This window comes from Oncorhynchus mykiss, chromosome 15, assembly GCF_013265735.2.
Source record: "Oncorhynchus mykiss isolate Arlee chromosome 15, USDA_OmykA_1.1, whole genome shotgun sequence".
Lineage (NCBI taxonomy): Eukaryota > Metazoa > Chordata > Actinopteri > Salmoniformes > Salmonidae > Oncorhynchus > Oncorhynchus mykiss.
Window position 1 is genome coordinate 14920319 of NC_048579.1, and position 21457 is coordinate 14941775.

General features: G+C 43.2%; 1 protein-coding gene across 5 annotated transcripts in view; it reads right to left on the reverse strand.

Moving 5' to 3' along the window:
- Nucleotides 1-81: 81 nt before the first annotated feature.
- Nucleotides 82-21457, reverse strand: part of LOC110490927 (phospholipid-transporting ATPase IB) — a 97490-nt gene continuing 76114 nt past the window's right edge. For 4 of the 5 annotated variants that reach the window (XM_036943830.1, XM_036943827.1, XM_036943829.1 and 1 more), the window contains 7 exons: nt 18628-18689; nt 17713-17769; nt 14622-14729; nt 11421-11509; nt 9568-9672; nt 4691-4785; nt 82-1593 (listed from right to left, as the gene is read on the reverse strand). In XM_036943830.1, the coding sequence (XP_036799725.1) occupies nt 1499-1593; nt 4691-4785; nt 9568-9672; nt 11421-11509; nt 14622-14729; nt 17713-17769; nt 18628-18689 (611 nt within the window). In that variant the 3' untranslated portion in view covers nt 82-1498. The remainder of the gene's footprint in view (nt 1594-4690; nt 4786-9567; nt 9673-11420; nt 11510-14621; nt 14730-17712; nt 17770-18627; nt 18690-21457) is intronic. The other variant, XM_036943828.1, reaches the window with a different exon arrangement.

The window sequence follows — 21457 nt, forward strand, 5'->3', positions numbered from 1 at the left end:
TTCCTTCCCTGAAGTGTCCTTAACACAGTTTACAAACACACCACATTCACACAGACCACAACACATAGGGTTGAATCCAACTACATTCTGCAGAATATTTATTGGAATGTTAACTATGTGGACTCCAATATAGTGCTTATTGATGAAGTGGAAATGGAATTGACCACAACCCGAACATTTGTGAAGTATATGTAGCACCTGTTTCTAGTTCACATCATATCCCTTTTGCCTCCAGCTAATATAGTCTATAGTCCAGTATGAGATAGAACATATAATAGTATATATCTATCTATAAAGGAGCAGAAACACAGATATTAAAAGAGAAAGACAGAGACAAGTCCATTTATTCAACAACAAAAGAAGTCCATAGATGAATTGAGAACCCAACCAACCGCTACAAATTAGGCTGCTGCTGACCTGACCTCCTGGGGGAGACAGCCAGGATTCACAGGAATCACAGGAGCGCCACTATACAACAGAAAACACATTCAACCAAGCAGGTACAGGAGACGCCCCGCAAATGAGAGGGGGGAGAGATATGAGGTCGCTGAGCCAGAGAGGGAAGTGGGGATCCTTGTAGAGTAGTGGTCAGTATGGGTAGGGATCCATGTAGAGTAGTGGTCAGTATGGGTAGGGGTCCTTGTAGAGTAGTGGTCAGTATGGGTAGGGGTCCTTGTAGAGTAGTGGTCAGTATGGGTAGGGGTCCTTGTAGAGTAGTGGTCAGTATGGGTGGGGGTCCTTGTAGAGTAGTGGTCAGTATGGGTAGGAATCCTTGTAGAGTAGTGGTCAGTATGGGTGGGGGTCCTTGTAGAGTAGTGGTCAGTATGGGTGGGGTTTCCCCCTCAATGGCATCTCTGTGATCTTTGGCAGTGGGGCTCTCTTCTCTTCAGCTCTCAGAGAGGAATTCCTCCTGGGCCAGTATATGTTCAGTCTTTATTTCAAAGTGCCCCTCCTCCTCCTTCCTTCCCCCATCGTCACGGTGATGACGGATGAGCTAAACACCGGCTCAGGAGAGCGAGATGAGAGGGAGTATAGCCACACACACACACAAAAACACACACACAGATACATACAGTAGCACAGACAAGTGCAGACATACACACGGACAAAGACACACTGATGTGTAAACTAAACCCAGTCCATGCTATAATTAGATACACATTACAGTCTCTGTGGTTGATTTATTATGTCTGTTTGTGTGGTTGTGATTACTCGTGCCTGTGTGTCTGCTCTATGGGTGTGTGTGTGTGTGTGTATGTGAGTCAGCAAGAGCGTAGACCAGTTTGGACAGTACAGACGGGTCTGGTCCTTTCCCTTTAGTCAGTGTTCCATGCCGAGCAACGGCCTCCAGGGGTCAAGGTCCCAGGTAAAGGTCAGTCAGTATAAGTTCCAATAAGGCCACAGCAGGGGTGATCCCTTATCATCAGTCTGTCTCCTCTGTTGCCTGGGCAACCGTTGCCAAGAGCCCCGTAGCCAGGTGGGCCTTGGGCGGGGGGGGCTAGACACTGGGCCGTTGGCGGGTGGTGTCGTAGGATCGACACACCTGGGACTGAGACACCACCCCATGTTCCTCCTGGGAGAAGGCATAGCCATCTAGAGAGATGGAGAGGGGAGAGAGAGATGGCGAGAGAAGGAGAGACCGTGAGAGAGAAGGAGAGAGAAAGAAAGAGTGAGATAGAGAAGGCGAGAGAGTGAGAAAGGAGAGAGATATGGAGAGAGAGCGAGAGAGAGCGATATGGAGAGATAAAGTAAGTACACACCTGTATTGTCACCTACCTAGACAGTATATTATATGACCTAGACAGTACATTATATTACCTAGACAGTATAATATATTGCAAAGACAGTATATTATATTACCTAGACAGTATATTATATTACCTAGACAGTATATTATATGACCTAGACAGTAAATTATATTTCCTAGAAAGTATATTAAATTAGTAGAAAGTATACTATATGACCGAGAAAGTATATTATATTTACTAAACAGTATATTACATTATAGAGACAGTATATTATATTACCTAGACAGTATATTATATGTTCTAGAAAGCATATTATATGTCCTAGAAAGTATATTATATTACATTACCTAGACAGTATATTATATTGCAAAGACAATATATTACCTAGACAGTATATTATATTACCTAGACAGTATATTATATTGCAAAGACAAGATATTACCTAGACAGTATATTATATTACCTAGACAGTATATTATATGTCCTAGAAAGTATATTATATTACATTACCTAGACAGTATATTATATTGCAAAGACAGTTTATTACCTAGACAGTATATTATATTACCTAGACAGTATATTATATTACCTAGACAGTATATTATATTACCTAGACAGTATATTATATGTCCTAGAAAGTATATTATATTACATTACCTAGACAGTATATTATATTACCTAGACAGTATATTATATTGCAAAGACAGTTTATTACCTAGACAGTATATTATATTACCTAGACAGTATATTATATTACCTAGACAGTATATTATATTGCAAAGACAGTTTATTACCTAGACAGTATATTATATTACCTAGACAGTATATTATATTGCAAAGACAGTTTATTACCTAGACAGTATATTATATTACCTAGACAGTATATTATATTACCTAGACAGTATATTATATGTCCTAGAAAGTATATTATATTACATTACCTAGACAGTATATTATATTGCAAAGACAATATATTACCTAGACAGTATATTATATTACCTAGACAGTATATTATATGTCCTAGAAAGTATATTATATTACATTACCTAGACAGTATATTATATTGCAAAGACAATATATTACCTAGACAGTATATTATATTACCTAGACAGTATATTATATTACCTAGACAGTATATTATATTACCTAGACAGTATATTATATTTCCTAGAAAGTATATTATATTACATTACCTAGACAGTATATTATATTACATTACCTAGACAGTATATTATATTACCTAGACAGTAAATTATATTTCCTAGAAAGTATATTATATTACATTACCTAGACAGTATATTATATTACATTACCTAGACAGTATATTATATTACCTAGACAGTATATTATATTACATTACCTAGACAGTATATTATATTACCTAGACAGTATATTATATTTCCTAGAAAGTATATTATATTACATTACCTAGACAGTATATTATATTACCTAGACAGTATATTATATTACATTACCTAGACAGTATATTATATTACCTAGACAGTATATTATATTACCTAGACAGTATATTATATTACATTACCTAGACAGTATATTACATTACCTAGACAGTATATTATATTACCTAGACAGTATATTATATTACCTAGACAGTATATTATATTACATTACCTAGACAGTATATTATATTACCTAGACAGTATATTATATTACATTACCTAGACAGTATATTATATTACCTAGACAGTATATTATATGTCCTAGAAAGTATATTATATTACATTACCTAGACAGTATATTATATTACCTAGACAGTATATTATATTACATTACCTAGACAGTATATTATATTACCTAGACAGTATATTATATTACATTACCTAGACAGTATATTATATTGCAAAGACAATATATTACCTAGACAGTATATTATATTACATTACCTAGACAGTATATTACATTACCTAGACAGTATATTATATTACCTAGACAGTATATTATATTACCTAGACAGTATATTATATTACATTACCTAGACAGTATATTATATTACCTAGACAGTATATTATATTACATTACCTAGACAGTATATTATATTACCTAGACAGTATATTATATCACCTAGACAGTATATTATATTACCTAGACAGTATATTATATTACATTACCTAGACAGTATATTATATTACCTAGACAGTATATTATATTACATTACCTAGACAGTATATTATATTACATTACCTAGACAGTATATTATATTACCTAGACAGTATATTATATTACATTACCTAGACAGTATATTACATTACCTAGACAGTATATTATATTACCTAGACAGTATATTATATTACATTACCTAGACAGTATATTATATTAACTAGACAGTATATTATATTACATTACCTAGACAGTATATTATATTACCTAGACAGTATATTATATCACCTAGACAGTATATTATATTACCTAGACAGTATATTATATTACATTACCTAGACAGTATATTATATTACCTAGACAGTATATTATATCACCTAGACAGTATATTATATTACCTAGACAGTATATTATATTACATTACCTAGACAGTATATTATATTACCTAGACAGTATATTATATTACATTACCTAGACAGTATATTATATCACCTAGACAGTATATTATATTACCTAGACAGTATATTATATTACCTAGACAGTATATTATATTACCTAGACAGTATATTATATCACCTAGACAGTATATTATATCACCTAGACAGTATATTATCTTACCTAGACAGTATAATATATTGCAAAGAAGGTATATTACCTAGACAGTATATTATATTACTTAGACAGTATATTATATTGCAAAGACAGAATATTACCTAGACATTATATTACCTAGACAATATTACCTACAAAAAGTATATTAACTGTATACAGGAAATGAATACAAGTAGCTGAGGCCGGGACAGGGGAAGGACAGGGATACTCACGGGACACGTTGCTCTGCTGCACAGAGTTTTTGCACCCCACATTGGATGGTGTTTTCCTAAAGACCCGGGTCAACAGGTGGGCACGCTCGTTCAGACTGGAGGGCAGGAGACAGACAGGTCAGTCCACCAATCACAGAACACACAGACACTCAGTGACAGGTCACAGCACCAATCACCCTGGAGACTCTGTTACTGACAGGTTAACACGACCAACAGGACAGGTGGAAGTTCTACTCAGGAGACTAATTGTGACCTAATACTTTTAGAAGCCTTAATTTCCTGAATGTCACTGACTTGCTACACTTAGACGTACAGTGTGAGATGCTCATATTCATTAAATGAAACCTGGTCCTAAGCATCTCAGGTCCGCTCTGGTTCCATGTTCAACATAACGCTCACGTCCCAGAACACTGGATAACATGGCACGTGCTCTGCTCTGCTGGCCAAAGGTTACTTGTCCTGTGTAGCAGGAAAAAAAACTACTGTGTTCCTGATACCCCAGTGTAGCTCCTATGTCAGCCTGTTTGACTATCCCAGTGTAGCTCCTATGTCAGCCTGTTTGACTATCCCAGTGTAGCTCCTATGTCAGCCTGTTTGACTATCCCAGTGTAGCTCCTATGTCAGCCTGTTTGACTATCCCAGTGTAGCTCCTATGTCAGCCTGTTTGACTATCCCAGTGTAGCTCCTATGTCAGCCTGTTTGACTACCCCAGTGTAGCTCCTATGTCAGCCTGTTTGACTACCCCAGTGTAGCTCCTATGTCAGCCTGTTTAACTACCCCAGTGTAGCTCCTATGTCAGCCTGTTTGACTACCCCAGTGTAGCTCCTATGTCAGCCTGTTTGACTACCCCAGTGTAGGTCCTATGTCAGCCTGTTTGACTATCCCAGTGTAGCTCCTATGTCAGCCTGTTTGACTATCCCAGTGTAGCTCCTATGTCAGCCTGTTTGACTATCCCAGTGTAGCTCCTATGTCAGCCTGTTTGACTACCCCAGTGTAGCTCCTATGTCAGCCTGTTTGACTATCCCAGTGTAGCTCCTATGTCAGCCTGTTTGACTACCCCAGTGTAGCTCCTATGTCAGCCTGTTTGACTACCCCAGTGTAGCTCCTATGTCAGCCTGTTTGACTATCCAAGTGTAGCTCCTATGTCAGCCTGTTTGACTATCCCAGTGTAGCTCCTATGTCAGCCTGTTTGACTACCCCAGTGTAGCTCCTATGTCAGCCTGTTTGACTATCCCAGTGTAGCTCCTATGTCAGCCTGTTTGACTATCCCAGTGTAGCTCCTATGTCAGCCTGTTTGACTATCCCAGTGTAGCTCCTATGTCAGCCTGTTTGACTATCCCAGTGTAGCTCCTATGTCAGCCTGTTTGACTATCCCAGTGTAGCTCCTATGTCAGCTTGTTTGACTATCCCAGTGTAGCTCCTATGTCAGCATGTTTGACTATCCCAGTGTAGCTCCTATGTCAGCCTGTTTGACTATCCCAGTGTAGCTCCTATGTCAGCCTGTTTGACTATCCCAGTGTAGCTCCTATGTCAGCCTGTTTGACTATCCCAGTGTAGCTCCTATGTCAGCCTGTTTGACTATCCCAGTGTAGCTCCTATGTCAGCCTGTTTGACTATCCCAGTGTAGCTCCTATGTCAGCCTGTTTGACTATCCCAGTGTAGCTCCTATGTCAGCCTGTTTGACTACCCCAGTGTAGCTCCTATGTCAGCCTGTTTGACTACCCCAGTGTAGCTCCTATGTCAGCCTGTTTGACTACCCCAGTGTAGCTCCTATGTTAGCCTGATTGTGCTATCATGCCAACTCTTTGTCACGAATTGTCATGCCAATGACAGCAAGGGAGTTGGCACTTGCAAGAGCACAAACAAATCTGGGACCAGGCTATCATTTCCTCATCTCCTTTCCTTTATGGACACATATAGGTGAAAAGACAATCTGTTTCCACCATATTGCTAAGACCATTCAGACCTTCAGATATGTGGTCTTGAAGGAAAGAGAGAAGTGAGAATAGATGATCTAGTTCTATTAGGGTTAAAGAAGTCAGTCTGGCATCCACCCTTGCCTAGACCTGACCCCAAGATAAGTCTACTTTTTGATGTGACTACCAGAGTCATACCTGATAGGGTAGAGTCTAGGCCAGGGATGGGCAAACTTTTTGGCTCGATATTGGGATTTTGAAATTCAACAGAGGGCCGCATTTTTTGGGGGACCAATTGTTTGTTAAAATCAATTTGCAGGGGCCTCCCGAGTGGCGCAGTGATCTAAGGCATCACTACAGACCCGGGTTCGATCCCAGGCTGTGTCACAGCTGGCCGAGACGGCGCACAATTGGCCCAGCATCGTCCGGGTTAGGGGACGGTTTGGCAGGTCGAGATGTCCTTGTCCCATCGTGCTCTAGCAACTCCTGTGGCGGGCCGGGCGCTCGGACACGCTGACACGGTCGCCAGGTACACTGTGTTTCCTCCGACACAGTGGTGCTGCTGGCTTACGGGTTAAGCGGGCAGTGTGTCAAGAAGCAGTGCGGCTTGGCTGGGTCGTGTTTTAGAGGACGCACGGCTCTCGACCTTCACCTTTCCTGAGTCCGTATGGGAGATGCAGAGATGGGACAAGACTAACTACTAATTGGATACCACGAAATTGGGGAGAAAAAGGGGAAGAGGGGGGCCATACTTTTGCCCCCCACTGGTCTAGGCATATTTCTTGGCTGGTACTGAAGAGCAGATTGACATTCAGTTAATCCAATCACATCTCATTATGTGACTGACACTATTTTTCCAGACAACACACCATCATCGCTCCTCTACCCCAATAACCAGCCCCATTCCTGCCCTTGTTAACACACACCGCATGCATTCTCGCTCACATGCAAACTCTCACACACACACACACACACTCCCCCAGCCTTCTTCTCTCTCTCAATCCTCCTCCTACCCATCTTCCTCCTCCTCATCACTAATGGCAACGCAAAACATTCGGATAACAGTCTGTATCCAAATGGAACAGATTGTTTCCTCCTAATAGAATGCTACAGGATGCTCCCCAGATCGTCGAATTCCGCTGTGGAACACGGTAGGTTACTTCTCTAGATCAGGCAGCCAATAAGGCCTTATATCATCACATGAGGGAGGTTTTCCAAGCACTGGGCACGGGCCCTGATTTGATCCACAGAGTGTATGGACCGGGGCCAGCCTCCCCAAGGTCACACTTCTGAGCAAGCAGCTGGGACCCGCTCCTTACGGTACCACAGGGAACCTAGAACCGGCGTGTTTGGCAAAGCCTGAAATAAAGTTTTGCAACCGTATCATTCGGCAAAGAAAATGAGGTCTGCTAGATGAATAATAAGGTGAATGACTGAAGAATGAATGGATAGACGAACACATGAATAAATAAACATCGAAATAGCACATATTTAAACTATGCCTGAATCCTGTACTGTCGCTGTCTGGAAGGGCATTGAGACTTCAAACAGTCCAAGGATGCGCCACATCTAAATACTTCCCCAGAGAAACTTTGGTCCTCTACCTTTCCCACCCCCACCCTCATCCCAACCCTCGCCCGTTATGAAATACAAATACAGATGTGTGCGTTTCTGCTCTGTTCCTCTCTGAAACTCCTCCTCAGTGTTATCCATGGTCGTTGCTGGGGCCCCTCCTGGTTCCTACCCATGTTTGGGAGCAGGTTAAGCCCAGGACAAGGCCCTCACCTCAGGGCTAGGGAAGGCTGTGTGCGTCCCCTGTCCAAAAACAACGCCCTGCCTCCCCTCCCTGTCCCTGAGCACCTCCCTGCGCCAGCTCTGTCCAAGCCAGTTCTCTGCTCTGGACGGGATTGTTAGCCTAGCCGTATCACTGGATGATTGAGGACTATTGTTCCTGCCCAAAGCCCACCAAAGAGCCCCATCCCCAGCCAATATCCCACATAACAGTCCCTCAAATGGCCAAACCTCAGTCTCAATCTCCCACTCCACTTCTCAACCTAATACCTCCAATGTTCAAACGTTTTCCACCCGGAGCTGTTCTACTCCTTCTCTTATGACAGATATGACTATAAACACACAATACAAACTAACACAAACGGCTCTCTCTAACACACAACCACAGAAGCTACAGTACACCCAGTCCACACACCCAGTCCTTACAGCAGTGGAAACCTGTCCACTTCCTGACTCGAGAGAATCAAATGGAGGGATACAAAAATAGACGGAGAAAGAAAAGAAAAACATAACATGAGACATGAGACATGAGGTGGGTGAGAGAGACGAGGGGAAGAAGGGATCACTCCACACACAGGTCAGAGGTCACACAGTGAGACAGGTCAAACCAAGCCAAGGTGCTACCTGTGTGTGTGTGTGTGTGTGTGTGTGTGTGTGTGTGTGTGTGTGTGTGTGTGTATGTATGTATGTATGTATGTATGTATGTATGTATGTGTGTGTGTATGTATGTATGTATGTGTGTATGTGTGTATGTATATGTGTGCGTATGTGTATGTATGTGAGCGTCTGTGCCCCGAGCTGTGGGACTAGGGGACCTCAGCTTTGGCCCTGTGGATGGGTCAACCAGGTTACCAAGAGGTTACCAAGAGGTTACCAAGAGGTTACCAAGAGGTTACCAAGAGGTTACCAAGAGGTTAGAGGGCCATGGTTACAGCACTGGTCTTCTCTCATACAAACAGTCATATAAACACTAGGACATAAATCAAAATAAACACGCACATTAATCTTATAGACTCGTAACAAAATCTTTGAAGGGTGTTTCCCCTCAGTCCAAGGAGTTATCATGATCTCTGATATGGCATGAAGATTAACTATGCCACAGTCAATTCTGTAGAGCTCCTGTCTGTGGCCTCCCAACTGTGATCCCATGATGCAGTGTGTGTGTCTGACCTGCGTCCGCTGGCGTCTCGGAGCACAGCGGCCCCCGGGTCAACAGCCCTGGCCTCCAGCTCCTGGACCTCTTCCAGAAGAGACTTCTTCACAGTGCGACGACCCCTACAACACATTCATAGGGTTCTATTGCTTATTAGCCCCACCAGGATTTCACTGTTTCTGTGGTAAAAATCTCCGGACAAAAAGGCTCGATTTTGCTGCAGCAATTCTGATTGAACCATTTTATGCAGTAAAAGTGATGGTGATGGTTAAAAGTCCTATTTTTGTAGTGTGGTGATCAGACAGTTTTAAGTGACTAATAATTAGAAGATTGGTCAGTTTTGCTAGTCCTTGAGGGGTTGATTTTGCAAAAATTATCTGCGTTCACTAAATCGCAAAATCCTGGAGGGACTGTTTTCCACATACATGTAGGAGTATTTATTGAAATGTGACTTTTTAAAACATGTTTCTATAATATGCATGTGTGTGTTTTAGAATGTCTGTGTATTGCTTTGGGTGGTACATACGGTGCATTCAGACCCCTTAACTTTTCACACATTTTGTTACGTTACAGCCTTATTCTAAAATGGATTAAAACACATTTTTTCATCAATCTACACACAATAACCCATTATTTTTTGCAAATGTATAAAAATATCACATTTACATAAGTATTCAGACCCTTTACTCAGTACTTTGTCGAAGCACCTTTGGCAGCGATTACAGCCTCGGGTCGTTGTCATGTTGGAAGTTGAATCTTCGCCCCAGTCTGAGGTCCTGAGTGCTCTGGAGCAGGTTTTCATCAAGGATCTCTTTGGACTTTGCTCCGTTCATCTTTCCCTCGATCCTGACTAGTCTCACAGTCCCTGCCACTGAAAAACATCCCCACAACATGATGCTGCCACCACCATGCTTCACCTTAGGGATGGTGCCAGGTTTCCTCCAGACGTGACTCTTGGCATTCAGGCCAAAGAGTTCAATCTTGGTTTCATCAGACCAGTGTAGCTTGTTTCTCATGGTCTGAGAGCCCTTTAGGTGCCTTTTGGCAAACTCCAAGTGGGCTGTCATGTGCCTTTTACTGAGGAGTGGCTTCCGTCTGGACACTCTACCATAAAGATCTGATTGGTGGAATGCCACAGAGATGGTTGTCCTTCTGGAAGGTTCTCCCATCTCCACAGAGGAACTCTGGACCTCCCTGACCAAGGCCCTTCTCCCCTGATTGCTCAGGGTGGCCAGCTCTAGGAATAGTCTTGGTGGTTCAAAACTTGTTCCATTTAAGAATGATGGAGGCCACTGTGTTCTTTGGGACCTTCAATGCTTTACAAATATTTTGGAACCCTTCCCCAGATCTGTGCCTCGACACAATCCGGTCTCAGAGCTCTACGGACAATTCCTTCGACCTCATGGCTTGGTTTTTGCTCTGATGTGCACTGTCAACTGTGGGACCATATATAGACAGGTGTGTGCCTTTCCAAATCATGTCCAATCAATTTAATTTACCACTGGTGTAGTCAAATCAAGTTGTAGAAACATCTCAAGGATGATCAATGGAAACAGGATTTTTCTGAGCTCAATTTCGAGTCTCATAGCAAAGGGGTTGAATAATTATGTAAATAAGGTATTTCTGTTTTTTATTTTTAATAAATGTGCAGAAATGTCTAAAAACGTGTTTTCACTTTGTCGTTATGGGGTATCGTCTGTCGATTGTTGAGGAATTAGATTTATTTAATCCATTTTAGAATAAGGCTGTAACGTAACAAAATGCTGAAAAAGTCAAGTGGACTGAAGACTTTCCGAATGCACTGTATCTGTTCATATGCATGTAGGTATTGATTTTGATCGTACATATGCAGTGTGAGTGTGTTACTCACGCGTTCCAGGCAAAGTCTTTGAGTAGACAGGCTGCTGGCACCAGGACCAGCCCCAGCCAGAAGTGCCAGCAGTGCATCACCCTGTCAGCCTGCAACAAACACACACAACATCAACATCAACATAACACACACACCGTCAACATCACACACACACCCACACCGTCAACATAACACACACACAAACCGTCAACATAACACACACACCCACACCATCAACATAACACACACACACACACACACACCGTCAACATAACACACACACACACAGTCAACATAACACACACACACACACACACAGTCAACATCACACACAAACACCATCAACATAACACACACACCATCAACATAACACACACACACACACAGTCAACATAACACACAGTCAACATAACACACACCGTCAAAAATAACACACACACACACCGTCAACACACAACAACATAATGCACACACACACACGTCAACAACGCACACACACACACACACACACACACACACACACACACACGTCAACATAACGCACACACATACGTCAACACACACACACACACACACACACACACACACACGTCAACACAAACACACACGTCAACACACACACACACAGGTCAACACACACACACACACACACACACACACACACACCAACACACACGTCAACACACACGTACACGTCAACACACACACACACGTCAACACACACACACACGTCAACACACACACACACACACACACACAACGTCAACACACACACAATGTCAACATAACGCACAACGTCAACATAACGCATGCACACACAACGTCAACACACACACACACACACACACACACACACACACACACACACACACGTCAACACACACACGTCAACACAACACACACACGTCAACACAACACACACACGTCAACACAACACACACACGTCAACACAACACACACACGTCAACACAACACACACACGTCAACACAACACACACACGTCAACACACACACACACACAACGTCAACACACACAACGTCAACACACACAACGTCAACACACACAACGTCAACACACACACACACGTCAACATAACGCACACACACACACTTCAACACACACACACACCGTCAACACACACACTACGTCAACACACACACGTCAACACACACACAGCGTCAACACACACACACACAGCGTCAACACACACACACACACACAAACGTCAACACACACACACACAAAAACGTCGACACACACACAAACGTCAACACACACACAAACGTCAACACACACACAAACGTCAACACACACACAAACGTCAACACACACACACACAAACGTCAACACACACGTCAACATAACACAATGTCAACATAACACACACACGTACACACACACACCATATCAACATAACACAACATTCCAGCAACAAGTTAGACAGATACTCTTCATTGAGTAACTACTAGGGTCTCCTCCCTCTGTCATCCAGCTGCAGTCAGTCGCGTTGACCTCTGACCTCTAACCCTGACTCTAGGGGTTAATCATCCACTCAACTTCTGTCTCTCTGCCGCTCTCTCAATCAGCTACATCTTCCTTTCTCTCCACTCAGATTCTCTCCATCTGTATTTATTTTTCTTTCTCTTGATTCATCTCTGCCTGTTGTCCACCTTGAGCCCCCTCCCCTCTCCCCCCCTCTTGTCTTTCTACATGGTATCTATTTCTGCCACCATATGCTGAATACCAGTAACAGTTAGCTGAATATGCCATGGCAACAAAGCCCATCTCTCTACTATACTGCATTAATACAACTGGACACTGTGCTGTAGTCTACGTTGTACTGGCTAACTAGCTACATCCTTAGTAGCTGTTATGAGGCTGTAGTTCAGAGATAGATAGTTTGGGCCAGACACAGCTGGCATTCCCAGGAAGATTCTCCGGACTGAATTAGAAAACCATTATGAAACATTCCCTGTGACAGCTGGAAACACACCCAGAGACACTCAGACTACACACACATTCCCTGTCTGACACACACCCACAGACAACCGGACAGACTGTCAGTCTCCGACTAACACCTCCACGTATACGTACATACACACAAACACACATTCTCAGTCTGTCAAAACACCAACACACACAGACACGGTCTCCGACAAACACCGACACAAACACAATTATTAGAAGAGAAGACAGAGCACTCAATGAACAGCCCATTATTCATCCCTTAAGGGAAGATGAATGCAGAGATAGGGGGAGCAAGGGAGAGGTCAGAATGTGTGACGGGGGAAGTGATGCGGAGAATGAGAGGGGCGGGAGAGGTGGGGTGAGGGAGGGGGAGAGAGGTGGGGTGAGGGAGGGGGAAAGAGGTGGGGTGAGGGAGGGGTTGTGACGGGGAAGAGAGGTGGGGTGAGGGAGGGATTGTGACGGGGAAGAGAGGTGGGGTGAGGGAGGGGTTGCGACGGGGGAGAGGTGGGGTGAGGGAGGGATTGTGACGGGGGAGAGAGGTGGGGTGAGGGAGGGGTGTATGTATTTCTCAGTTCCCCAGTTGGACTGAGCAGCTGCAGGGTTATTCATGTTCCTCATTTCTGACACAAATTGAATTAATGGTCTGAAGGGGGCTGAGACTTCCCCCTCTCTCCCCCTCCCTCCCCAGCACAGTGGGGTACCCCCGCACCAACACACTACCCCCCTAAAAACACTCAATCAGGGGGTACCCCATAGACACCCACCCACCGGTCCTCCACCAGCCCTGCACAGCCAATCCCACCCACTCTAGAGTCAACACCTCCAGGGCAGGCCGTAAAAGCCTGGGGCTCGGGTGACGGCGCAGCAGGTGCAGAGGGCCTGCAGAGCGGGCTGGCAGGGTATGAATCTCCCTGGGGCTCCAGCAGTGCTGATATGGAACACCCAGAAGGCCAGCCGCCCTGGCGCCAGGCGTAATGAAGGGTTATTACCTACCCCCCACCATCCCATTACCAAAATGACTGACACGTTTGGGGAGAGCTGGGAGGTGGAAAGCACTAAGTCCATATAGAACAGGTCCACGGAGCTGTTTCCAAACTATTATGACATATTTACAGCATGGTCTGAGGCGGGGTTATTGGGGCTGACCGCACACCTCTACCGGGTACCTCAGCTTTTCAAGTCAACAGGGCACCGTGGACACGGCTTCGTTGAACAGAAGAGACCATTTGAACCATGAGGAGGAGGAGACTTGCCTGGCCTTGCATGTCAGGAGCGATGGGGATGGACGGCCAGAAAGCTGAGTAGACCGTGAAGAAGAGCAGCCAGAGAATCATACTGCCCCACACCGCCAGGTGGGAGAACTATAGGGAGAAGAGAGGGGGAGAGAGAAGAAGAAGAAGAAAGGAAGGGAATAAAAAAGAGGAAGTGAGGTCACATAGTTAGTTACTGTACATACTGCATATAGACAACCTTGTCCCCGAGTGTCGCCCCTCCTCTCTGTGGCTCTCCCGTCCTCCCCCTCTGTACGGGGCAGTGGTGGAAAACGTATTGGGGACTTACTTGTCATACTTGAGTAAAAGTATAGATACCTTAATAGAAAGTTACTCAAGTAAAAGTCTAAAAGTATTTGGTTCTAAATATACTTAAGTATCAAAGTAAATGTAATTGCTAAAATATACTAAAGTATCAAAAGTAAATGTAATTGCTAAAATATACTAAAGTATCAAAAGTAAAAGTATAAATAATTTCAAATTCCTTCTATTAAGCAAAGCAGACGGCACCATTTTCTTGTTTTTAAAATGTATGGAAAGCCAGGGTCACACTCCAACACTCAGACATCATTTACAAAAGATGCATTTGTGTTTAGTGAGTCTGCCAGATCAGAGGCAGCAGGGATGACCAGGGATGTTCTCTGTTTAGTGAGTCCACCAGATCAGAGGCAGTAGGGATGACCAGGGATGTTCTCTGTTTAGTGAGTCCACCAGATCAGAGGCAGTAGGTATGACCAGGGATGTTCTCTGTTTAGTGAGTCCACCAGATCAGAGGCAGTAGGTATGACCAGGGATGTTCTCTGTTTAGTGAGTCCACCAGAACAGAGGCAGTAGGGATGACCAGGGATGTTCTCTTGATAAGTGTGTGAATTGGACCATTTTCCTGTCCTGCTAACTATTCAAAATGTAACGAGTACTTGTGGGTGTCAGGGAAAATGTATGGAGTAAAAAATACATCATTTTCTTTAGGAATGTAGTGAAGTAAAAGTAAAAGTTGTCCAAAATATAAATAGTAAAGTAAAGTACAGATACTCCAAAAAACAACTTAAGTAAAAAATACTTTAAAGTACTACTTAAGTACTTTACACCACTGGTAAGGGGACACTGTGTGAATTCCTATGGGACCCTGCTTCACTACCGGTGGGCGGGGGTGGGGGGGGGGGTGGACAGCAGAATGGACAGGGGGTGTCAACCCACCTCTACCCCCCCCCTCACCGCAGTAGGAATGAGCTGAGATGGCTGTAACACATGGCAAGGACTGTGTGTGTATGTACAGTATATACGGGGTGCTGTCTCTCTAAACTAGAGTATACCCCACACTGCCAGCTGTCAATCTGTAGACTGCCATCCATCTGCAGGCTACCTTCCATCTGCAGGCTACCTTCCATCTGCAGGCTATCTGCAGGCTACCTTCCATCTGCAGGCTACCTTCTATGTACAGTCGTGGACAAAAGTTTTGAGAATGACACAAATATTAATTTTCACAAAGTTTGCTGCTTCAGAGTCTTTAGATATTTTTGTCAGATATTACTATGGAATACTGAAGTATAATTACAAGCATTTCATAAGAGTCAAAGGCATTTATTGACAATTACATGAAGTTGATGCAAAGAGTCAATATTTGCAGTGTTGACCCTTCTTTTTCAAGACCTCTGCAATCCGCCCTGGCATGCTGTCAATTAACTTCTGGGCCACATCCTGACTGATGGCATCCCATTCTTGCATAATCAATGCTTGGAGTTTGTCAGAATTTGTGGGTTTTTGTTTGTCCACCCGCCTCTTGAAGATTGACCACAAGTTCTCAATGGGATAAAGGTCTGGGGAGTTACCTGACCATGGACCCAAAATATCGGTGTTTTGTTCCCCGAGCCACTTAGTTATCACTTTTGCCTCATGGCAAGGTGCTCCATCATGCTGGAAAAGGCATTGTTCATCACCAAACTGTTCCTGGATGGTTGGGAGAAGTTGCTCTCGGAGGATTAGTTGGTACTATTCTGATGTTTTTCCTGGAGAGAAGTGGCTTCTTTGCTGCCCTTCTTGACACCAGGCCATCCTCCAAAAGTCTACGCCTCACTGTGCATGCAGATGCACTCACACCTGCCTGCTGCCATTCCTGAGCAAGCTCTGTACTGGTGGTGCCCCGATCCCGCAGCTGAATCAACTTTAGGAGACGGTCCTGGCGTTTGCTGGACTTTCTTGGGCACCCTGAAGCCTTCTTCACAACAATTGAACCGCTCTCCTTGAAGTTCTTGATGATCTGATAAATGGTTAATTTAGATGCAATCTTACTGGCAGCAATATCCTTGCCTGTGAAGCCCTTTTTGTGCAAAGCAATGATGAGGGCACGTGTTTCCTTGCAAGTAACCATGGTTGACAGAGGAAGAACAATGATTCCAAGCACCACCCTCCTTCTGAAGCTTCCAGTCTGTTATTCGAACTCAATCAGCATGACAGAGTGATCTCCAGCCTTGTCCTCGCCAACACTCACACCTGTGTTAACAAGAGAATCACTGACATGATGCCAGCTGGTCCTTTTGTGGCAGGGCTGAAATGCTTTTTGGGGATTCAGTTCATTTGGATGGCAAAGAGGGACTTTGCAATTAATTGTAATTCATCTGATCACTCTTCATAACATGCTGGAGTATATGCAAATTGCCATCATACAAACTGAGGCAGCAGACTTTGTGAAAATTAATATTTGTGTCATTCTCAAAACTTGTGGCCATGACTGTACAGTACCAATCAAAAGTTTGGACACACCTACCTACACATTCAAGTTTTTTTTTTTTTTTACTATTTTCTACATTGTATAATAATAGTGAAGACATCAAAACTATGAAAACACACACAAATCATGCAGTAACCAAAAAAGGTGTTAAACATTTTAGCCACCCTTTGCCTTGACAGCTTTGCACACTTGGCATCCTCTCAACCAGCTTCACCTTGAATGAGTAGGTGTGTCCAAACGTTTGAGTGGTTCTGTATGTCACCACGATACATCTAAGCAGTCTATAGGAGTAGTGCAGTGTGTGTGTGTTGGAGAGGAAATCGTTACGGTAAAAACAGACTGTACCCTGGTCCAGGCAGTGGTTTCCATACCAGCTTTCAAACACACTGTTACTACCACATACTGCAGATAGAAGAGAGAAAGGGAGAGGGGGAGAAGGGGAGAGAAAGAGAGAGAATGAGGCAGGAGAAGAGAGAGAGAGAGAGAGAATGAGGGAGGGAGGGGGAGAGAGAGAATGATGGAGAGGGAGAGAGAAAATGAGGGAGAGAGAGAGAGAAAATTAGGGAGGGGGGAGAGAAAATGAGGGAGGGAGAGAGAAAATGAGGAAGGGGGAGAGAGAGAGAGAGAATGGAGGGGGAGTGAGAGAATGATGGAGAGGGAGAGAGAAAATGAGGGAGGGAGAGAGAGAAAATGAGGGAGGGAGAGAGAGAAAATGAGGGAGGGAGAGAGAAAATGAGGAAGGGAGAGAGAGAAAATGAGAAAATGAGGGAGGGGGAGAGAAAATGAGGGAGGGGGAGAGAGAAATTGAGGGAGGGGGAGAGAGAAAATAGGGGTTAGGGGAAGAGAGAAAATAGGGTGAGGGGAGAAAGAGAGAATGCGGGAGAGAGAATGAGGGGGAGAAAAAGAGAATGAGGGAGAAAGAGAGGTGGGGTTAATTCACAAACGACACCAGAGATGATAAATATCCATAATGATACTGTAAACAATACCTGTTAAACCACTCAAAGTATAACCACTGCTCTCAGCCATCTAAACACTCACTAACAAATAAGCAACAGACACACACCGTGCTGAATTTAAGGAACAGAGTGATAGAGAGGACACTGTAGATGAATGGAGCGATTGCTGAGGACACTGTAGACCCATGAGTACACTTCATTACTTCTGTAATTAGTGGGATGAGTCCATGTTTTTGTTCAGAGTATCAGCACCAACACAGACGAGACACACTGTGAGGGGCTGTAGAGGCGATGTGCTTACCGTGTACACCATGTTCCCCACAAACAGGTAGTCAGTACCATGCCCGTTGTTGAAAGGACTGTCTGGGGAGAACACATACGCACACAGTGAAACATTTACTACAAGATGTACAGTTGAAGTCAGAAGTTTACATACACCTTAGACAAATACATTTAAACTCAGTTTCACAATTCCTGACATGCCCTGTCTTAGGTCAGTTAGGATCACCAATTTTTTTTAAGAATGTGAAATGTCAGAATAATAGTAGAGAGAATTATTTATTTCAGCTTTTATTTCTTTCATCACATTCCCAGTGGGTCAGAAGTTTACATACACTCAATTAATATTTGGTAGCATTGCCTTTAAATTGTTTAACTTGGGTCAAATGTTTCGGGTAGCCTTCAACAAGCTTCCCACAATAAGTTGGGTGAATTTTGGTCCATTCCTCCTGACAGCTGGTGTAACAGTCAGGTTTGTAGGCCTCCTTGCTCGCACACGCCTTTTCAGTTCTGCCTACAAATTTTCTATAGGATTGAGGTCAGGGCTTTGTGATGGCCACTCCAATACCTTGACTTTGCTGTCCTTAACTTCTTGGTGACAGGGGGGCAGTATTGAGTAGCTTGGATGAATAACGTGCCCAGAGTAAACTGCCTGCTACTCTGTCCCAGATGCTAATATATGCATATCATTAGTAGAATTGGATAGAAAACACTCTGAAGTTTCTAAAACTGTTTGAATGATGTCTGTGAGTATAACAGAACTCATATGGCAGGCAAAAACCTGAGAAAAATCCAACCAGAAATCTGAGGTTTGTAGTTTTGCAACTCTTTGCCATTCCAATATACAGTGTAAATGGGGTCATATTGCACTTCCTAAGGCTTCCACTAGATGTCAACAGTCTTTAAACCTTTGTTTGAGGCTTCTACTATGAAGGGGGGCTGAATGAGAGGGGATTGAGCCAGGTGACTGGCAGAGTGCCACAGGCTCGTGATGCGTCGTCACGAGAGAGTTAGCTCTCATTCCATTGCTTTTCTACAGACACAGGAATTCTCTGGTTGGAACATAACTGAAGATTTATGATAAAAACAACCTAAAGATTGATTCTATACTTAGTTTGACAAGTTTCTACGGGCTGTAACGGAACTTTTTGAACTTTTCGTCCGACGTTTGGCTGGACCGGCACGCACGTTTGGATTTGTTTACCAAACGCCCTAACAAAAGAAGCTATTTGGACATAAATTAAGAACTTAATCGAACAAATCAAACATTTCCTGGGAGTGCATTCTGATGAAGATCATCAAAGGTAAGTGAATAATTATATTTTTGGCTGTTTTGTTGTCTGAACACTGTACTCAGATTATTGCATGGTTTGCTTTTTCCGTAAAGGTTTTTTTAAATCTGACACAGCGGTTGCATTAAGGAGAAGTATATCTCTAATTCCATGTACAACACTTGCATTTTCATCAACATTTATGATGAGTATTTCTGTAAATTGATGTGGCTCTCTGCAAAATCACCGGATGTTTTAGAACAACTGAACGTAACGCGCCAATGTAAAATTAGATTTTTAAAAATATAAATATGCACTTTATCGAACAAAACATACAGGTATTGTGTAACATGAAGTCCTATGAGTGTCATCTGATGAAGATCATCAAAGGTTAGTGATGAATATCTATCTCTATTTGTGCTTTTTGTGACTCCTCTCTTTGGCTGGAAAAATGGCTGTGTTTTTCTGTGAGTTGGTGGTGACCTAACATAATCGTTTGTGGTGCTTTCGCTGTAAAGCCTTTTTGAAATCAGACACTGGCTGGATTAACGAGAATTCTATCTTTAAAATGGTGCAAAATACTTGTATGCTCGAGGAATTTTAATTATGAGATTTTTGCTGTTTTGAATTTGGCGCCCTGCACTTTCACTGGCTGTTGGCGAGGTGGGACGCTACCGTCCCACATATCCCAGAGAGGAAGCCATTTTGCCACAACTTTGGAAATATGCATGGGGTAATTGTCCATTTGGAAGATCCATTTGCAACCAAGCTTTAACTTCCTGACTGATGTCTTGAGATGGTGCTTCAATATATCCACATAATTTTTCTACCTCATGATGACATCTATTTTGTGAAGTGCACCAGTCCTTCCTGCAGCAAAGCACCCCCACAACATGATGCTGCCACCCCCGTGCTTCACGGTTGGGATGGTGTTCTTCGGCTTGCAAGCCTCTCCCTTTTCCTCCAAACATAACGATAGTCATTATTGGCAAACAGTTCTATTTTTTTTTTTTTTCATCAGACCAGAGGACATTTCTCCAAAAAGTATGATCTTTGTCCCCATGTGCAGTTGCTAACCGTAGTCTGGCTTTTTTATGGCGGTTTTGGAGCAGTGGCTTCTTCCTTGCTGAGCGGCCTTTCAGGTTCTGTCGATATAGGACTCGTTTTACTGTGGATATAGATACTTTTGTACCTGTTTCCTCCAGCATCTTCACAAGGTCCTTTGCTGTTGTTCTGGGATTGATTTGCACTTTTCGCACCAAAGTACGTTCATCTCTAGGAGATAGAGTGTGTCTCCGTCCTGAGTGGTATGACGGTTGTGTGGTCCCATGGTGTTTATACTTGCGTACTATTGTTTGTACAGATCAAAGTGGTATCTTCAGGCGTATATTCCTTAACAACGTCTATTTGCGCCCCTACTGGATGGAAATTACAAATGTAATGGCTGTGCTCAATGCAATGGCACTTATAAATGTAGATCCTTCAAACACCCACAAACAGGGAAATCGATCCCAATCAAAGGTGTTATTACGTGCTCCACTAAGGCAGTTATTTATCTTATAACTTGTCTTTGTGGTAAAA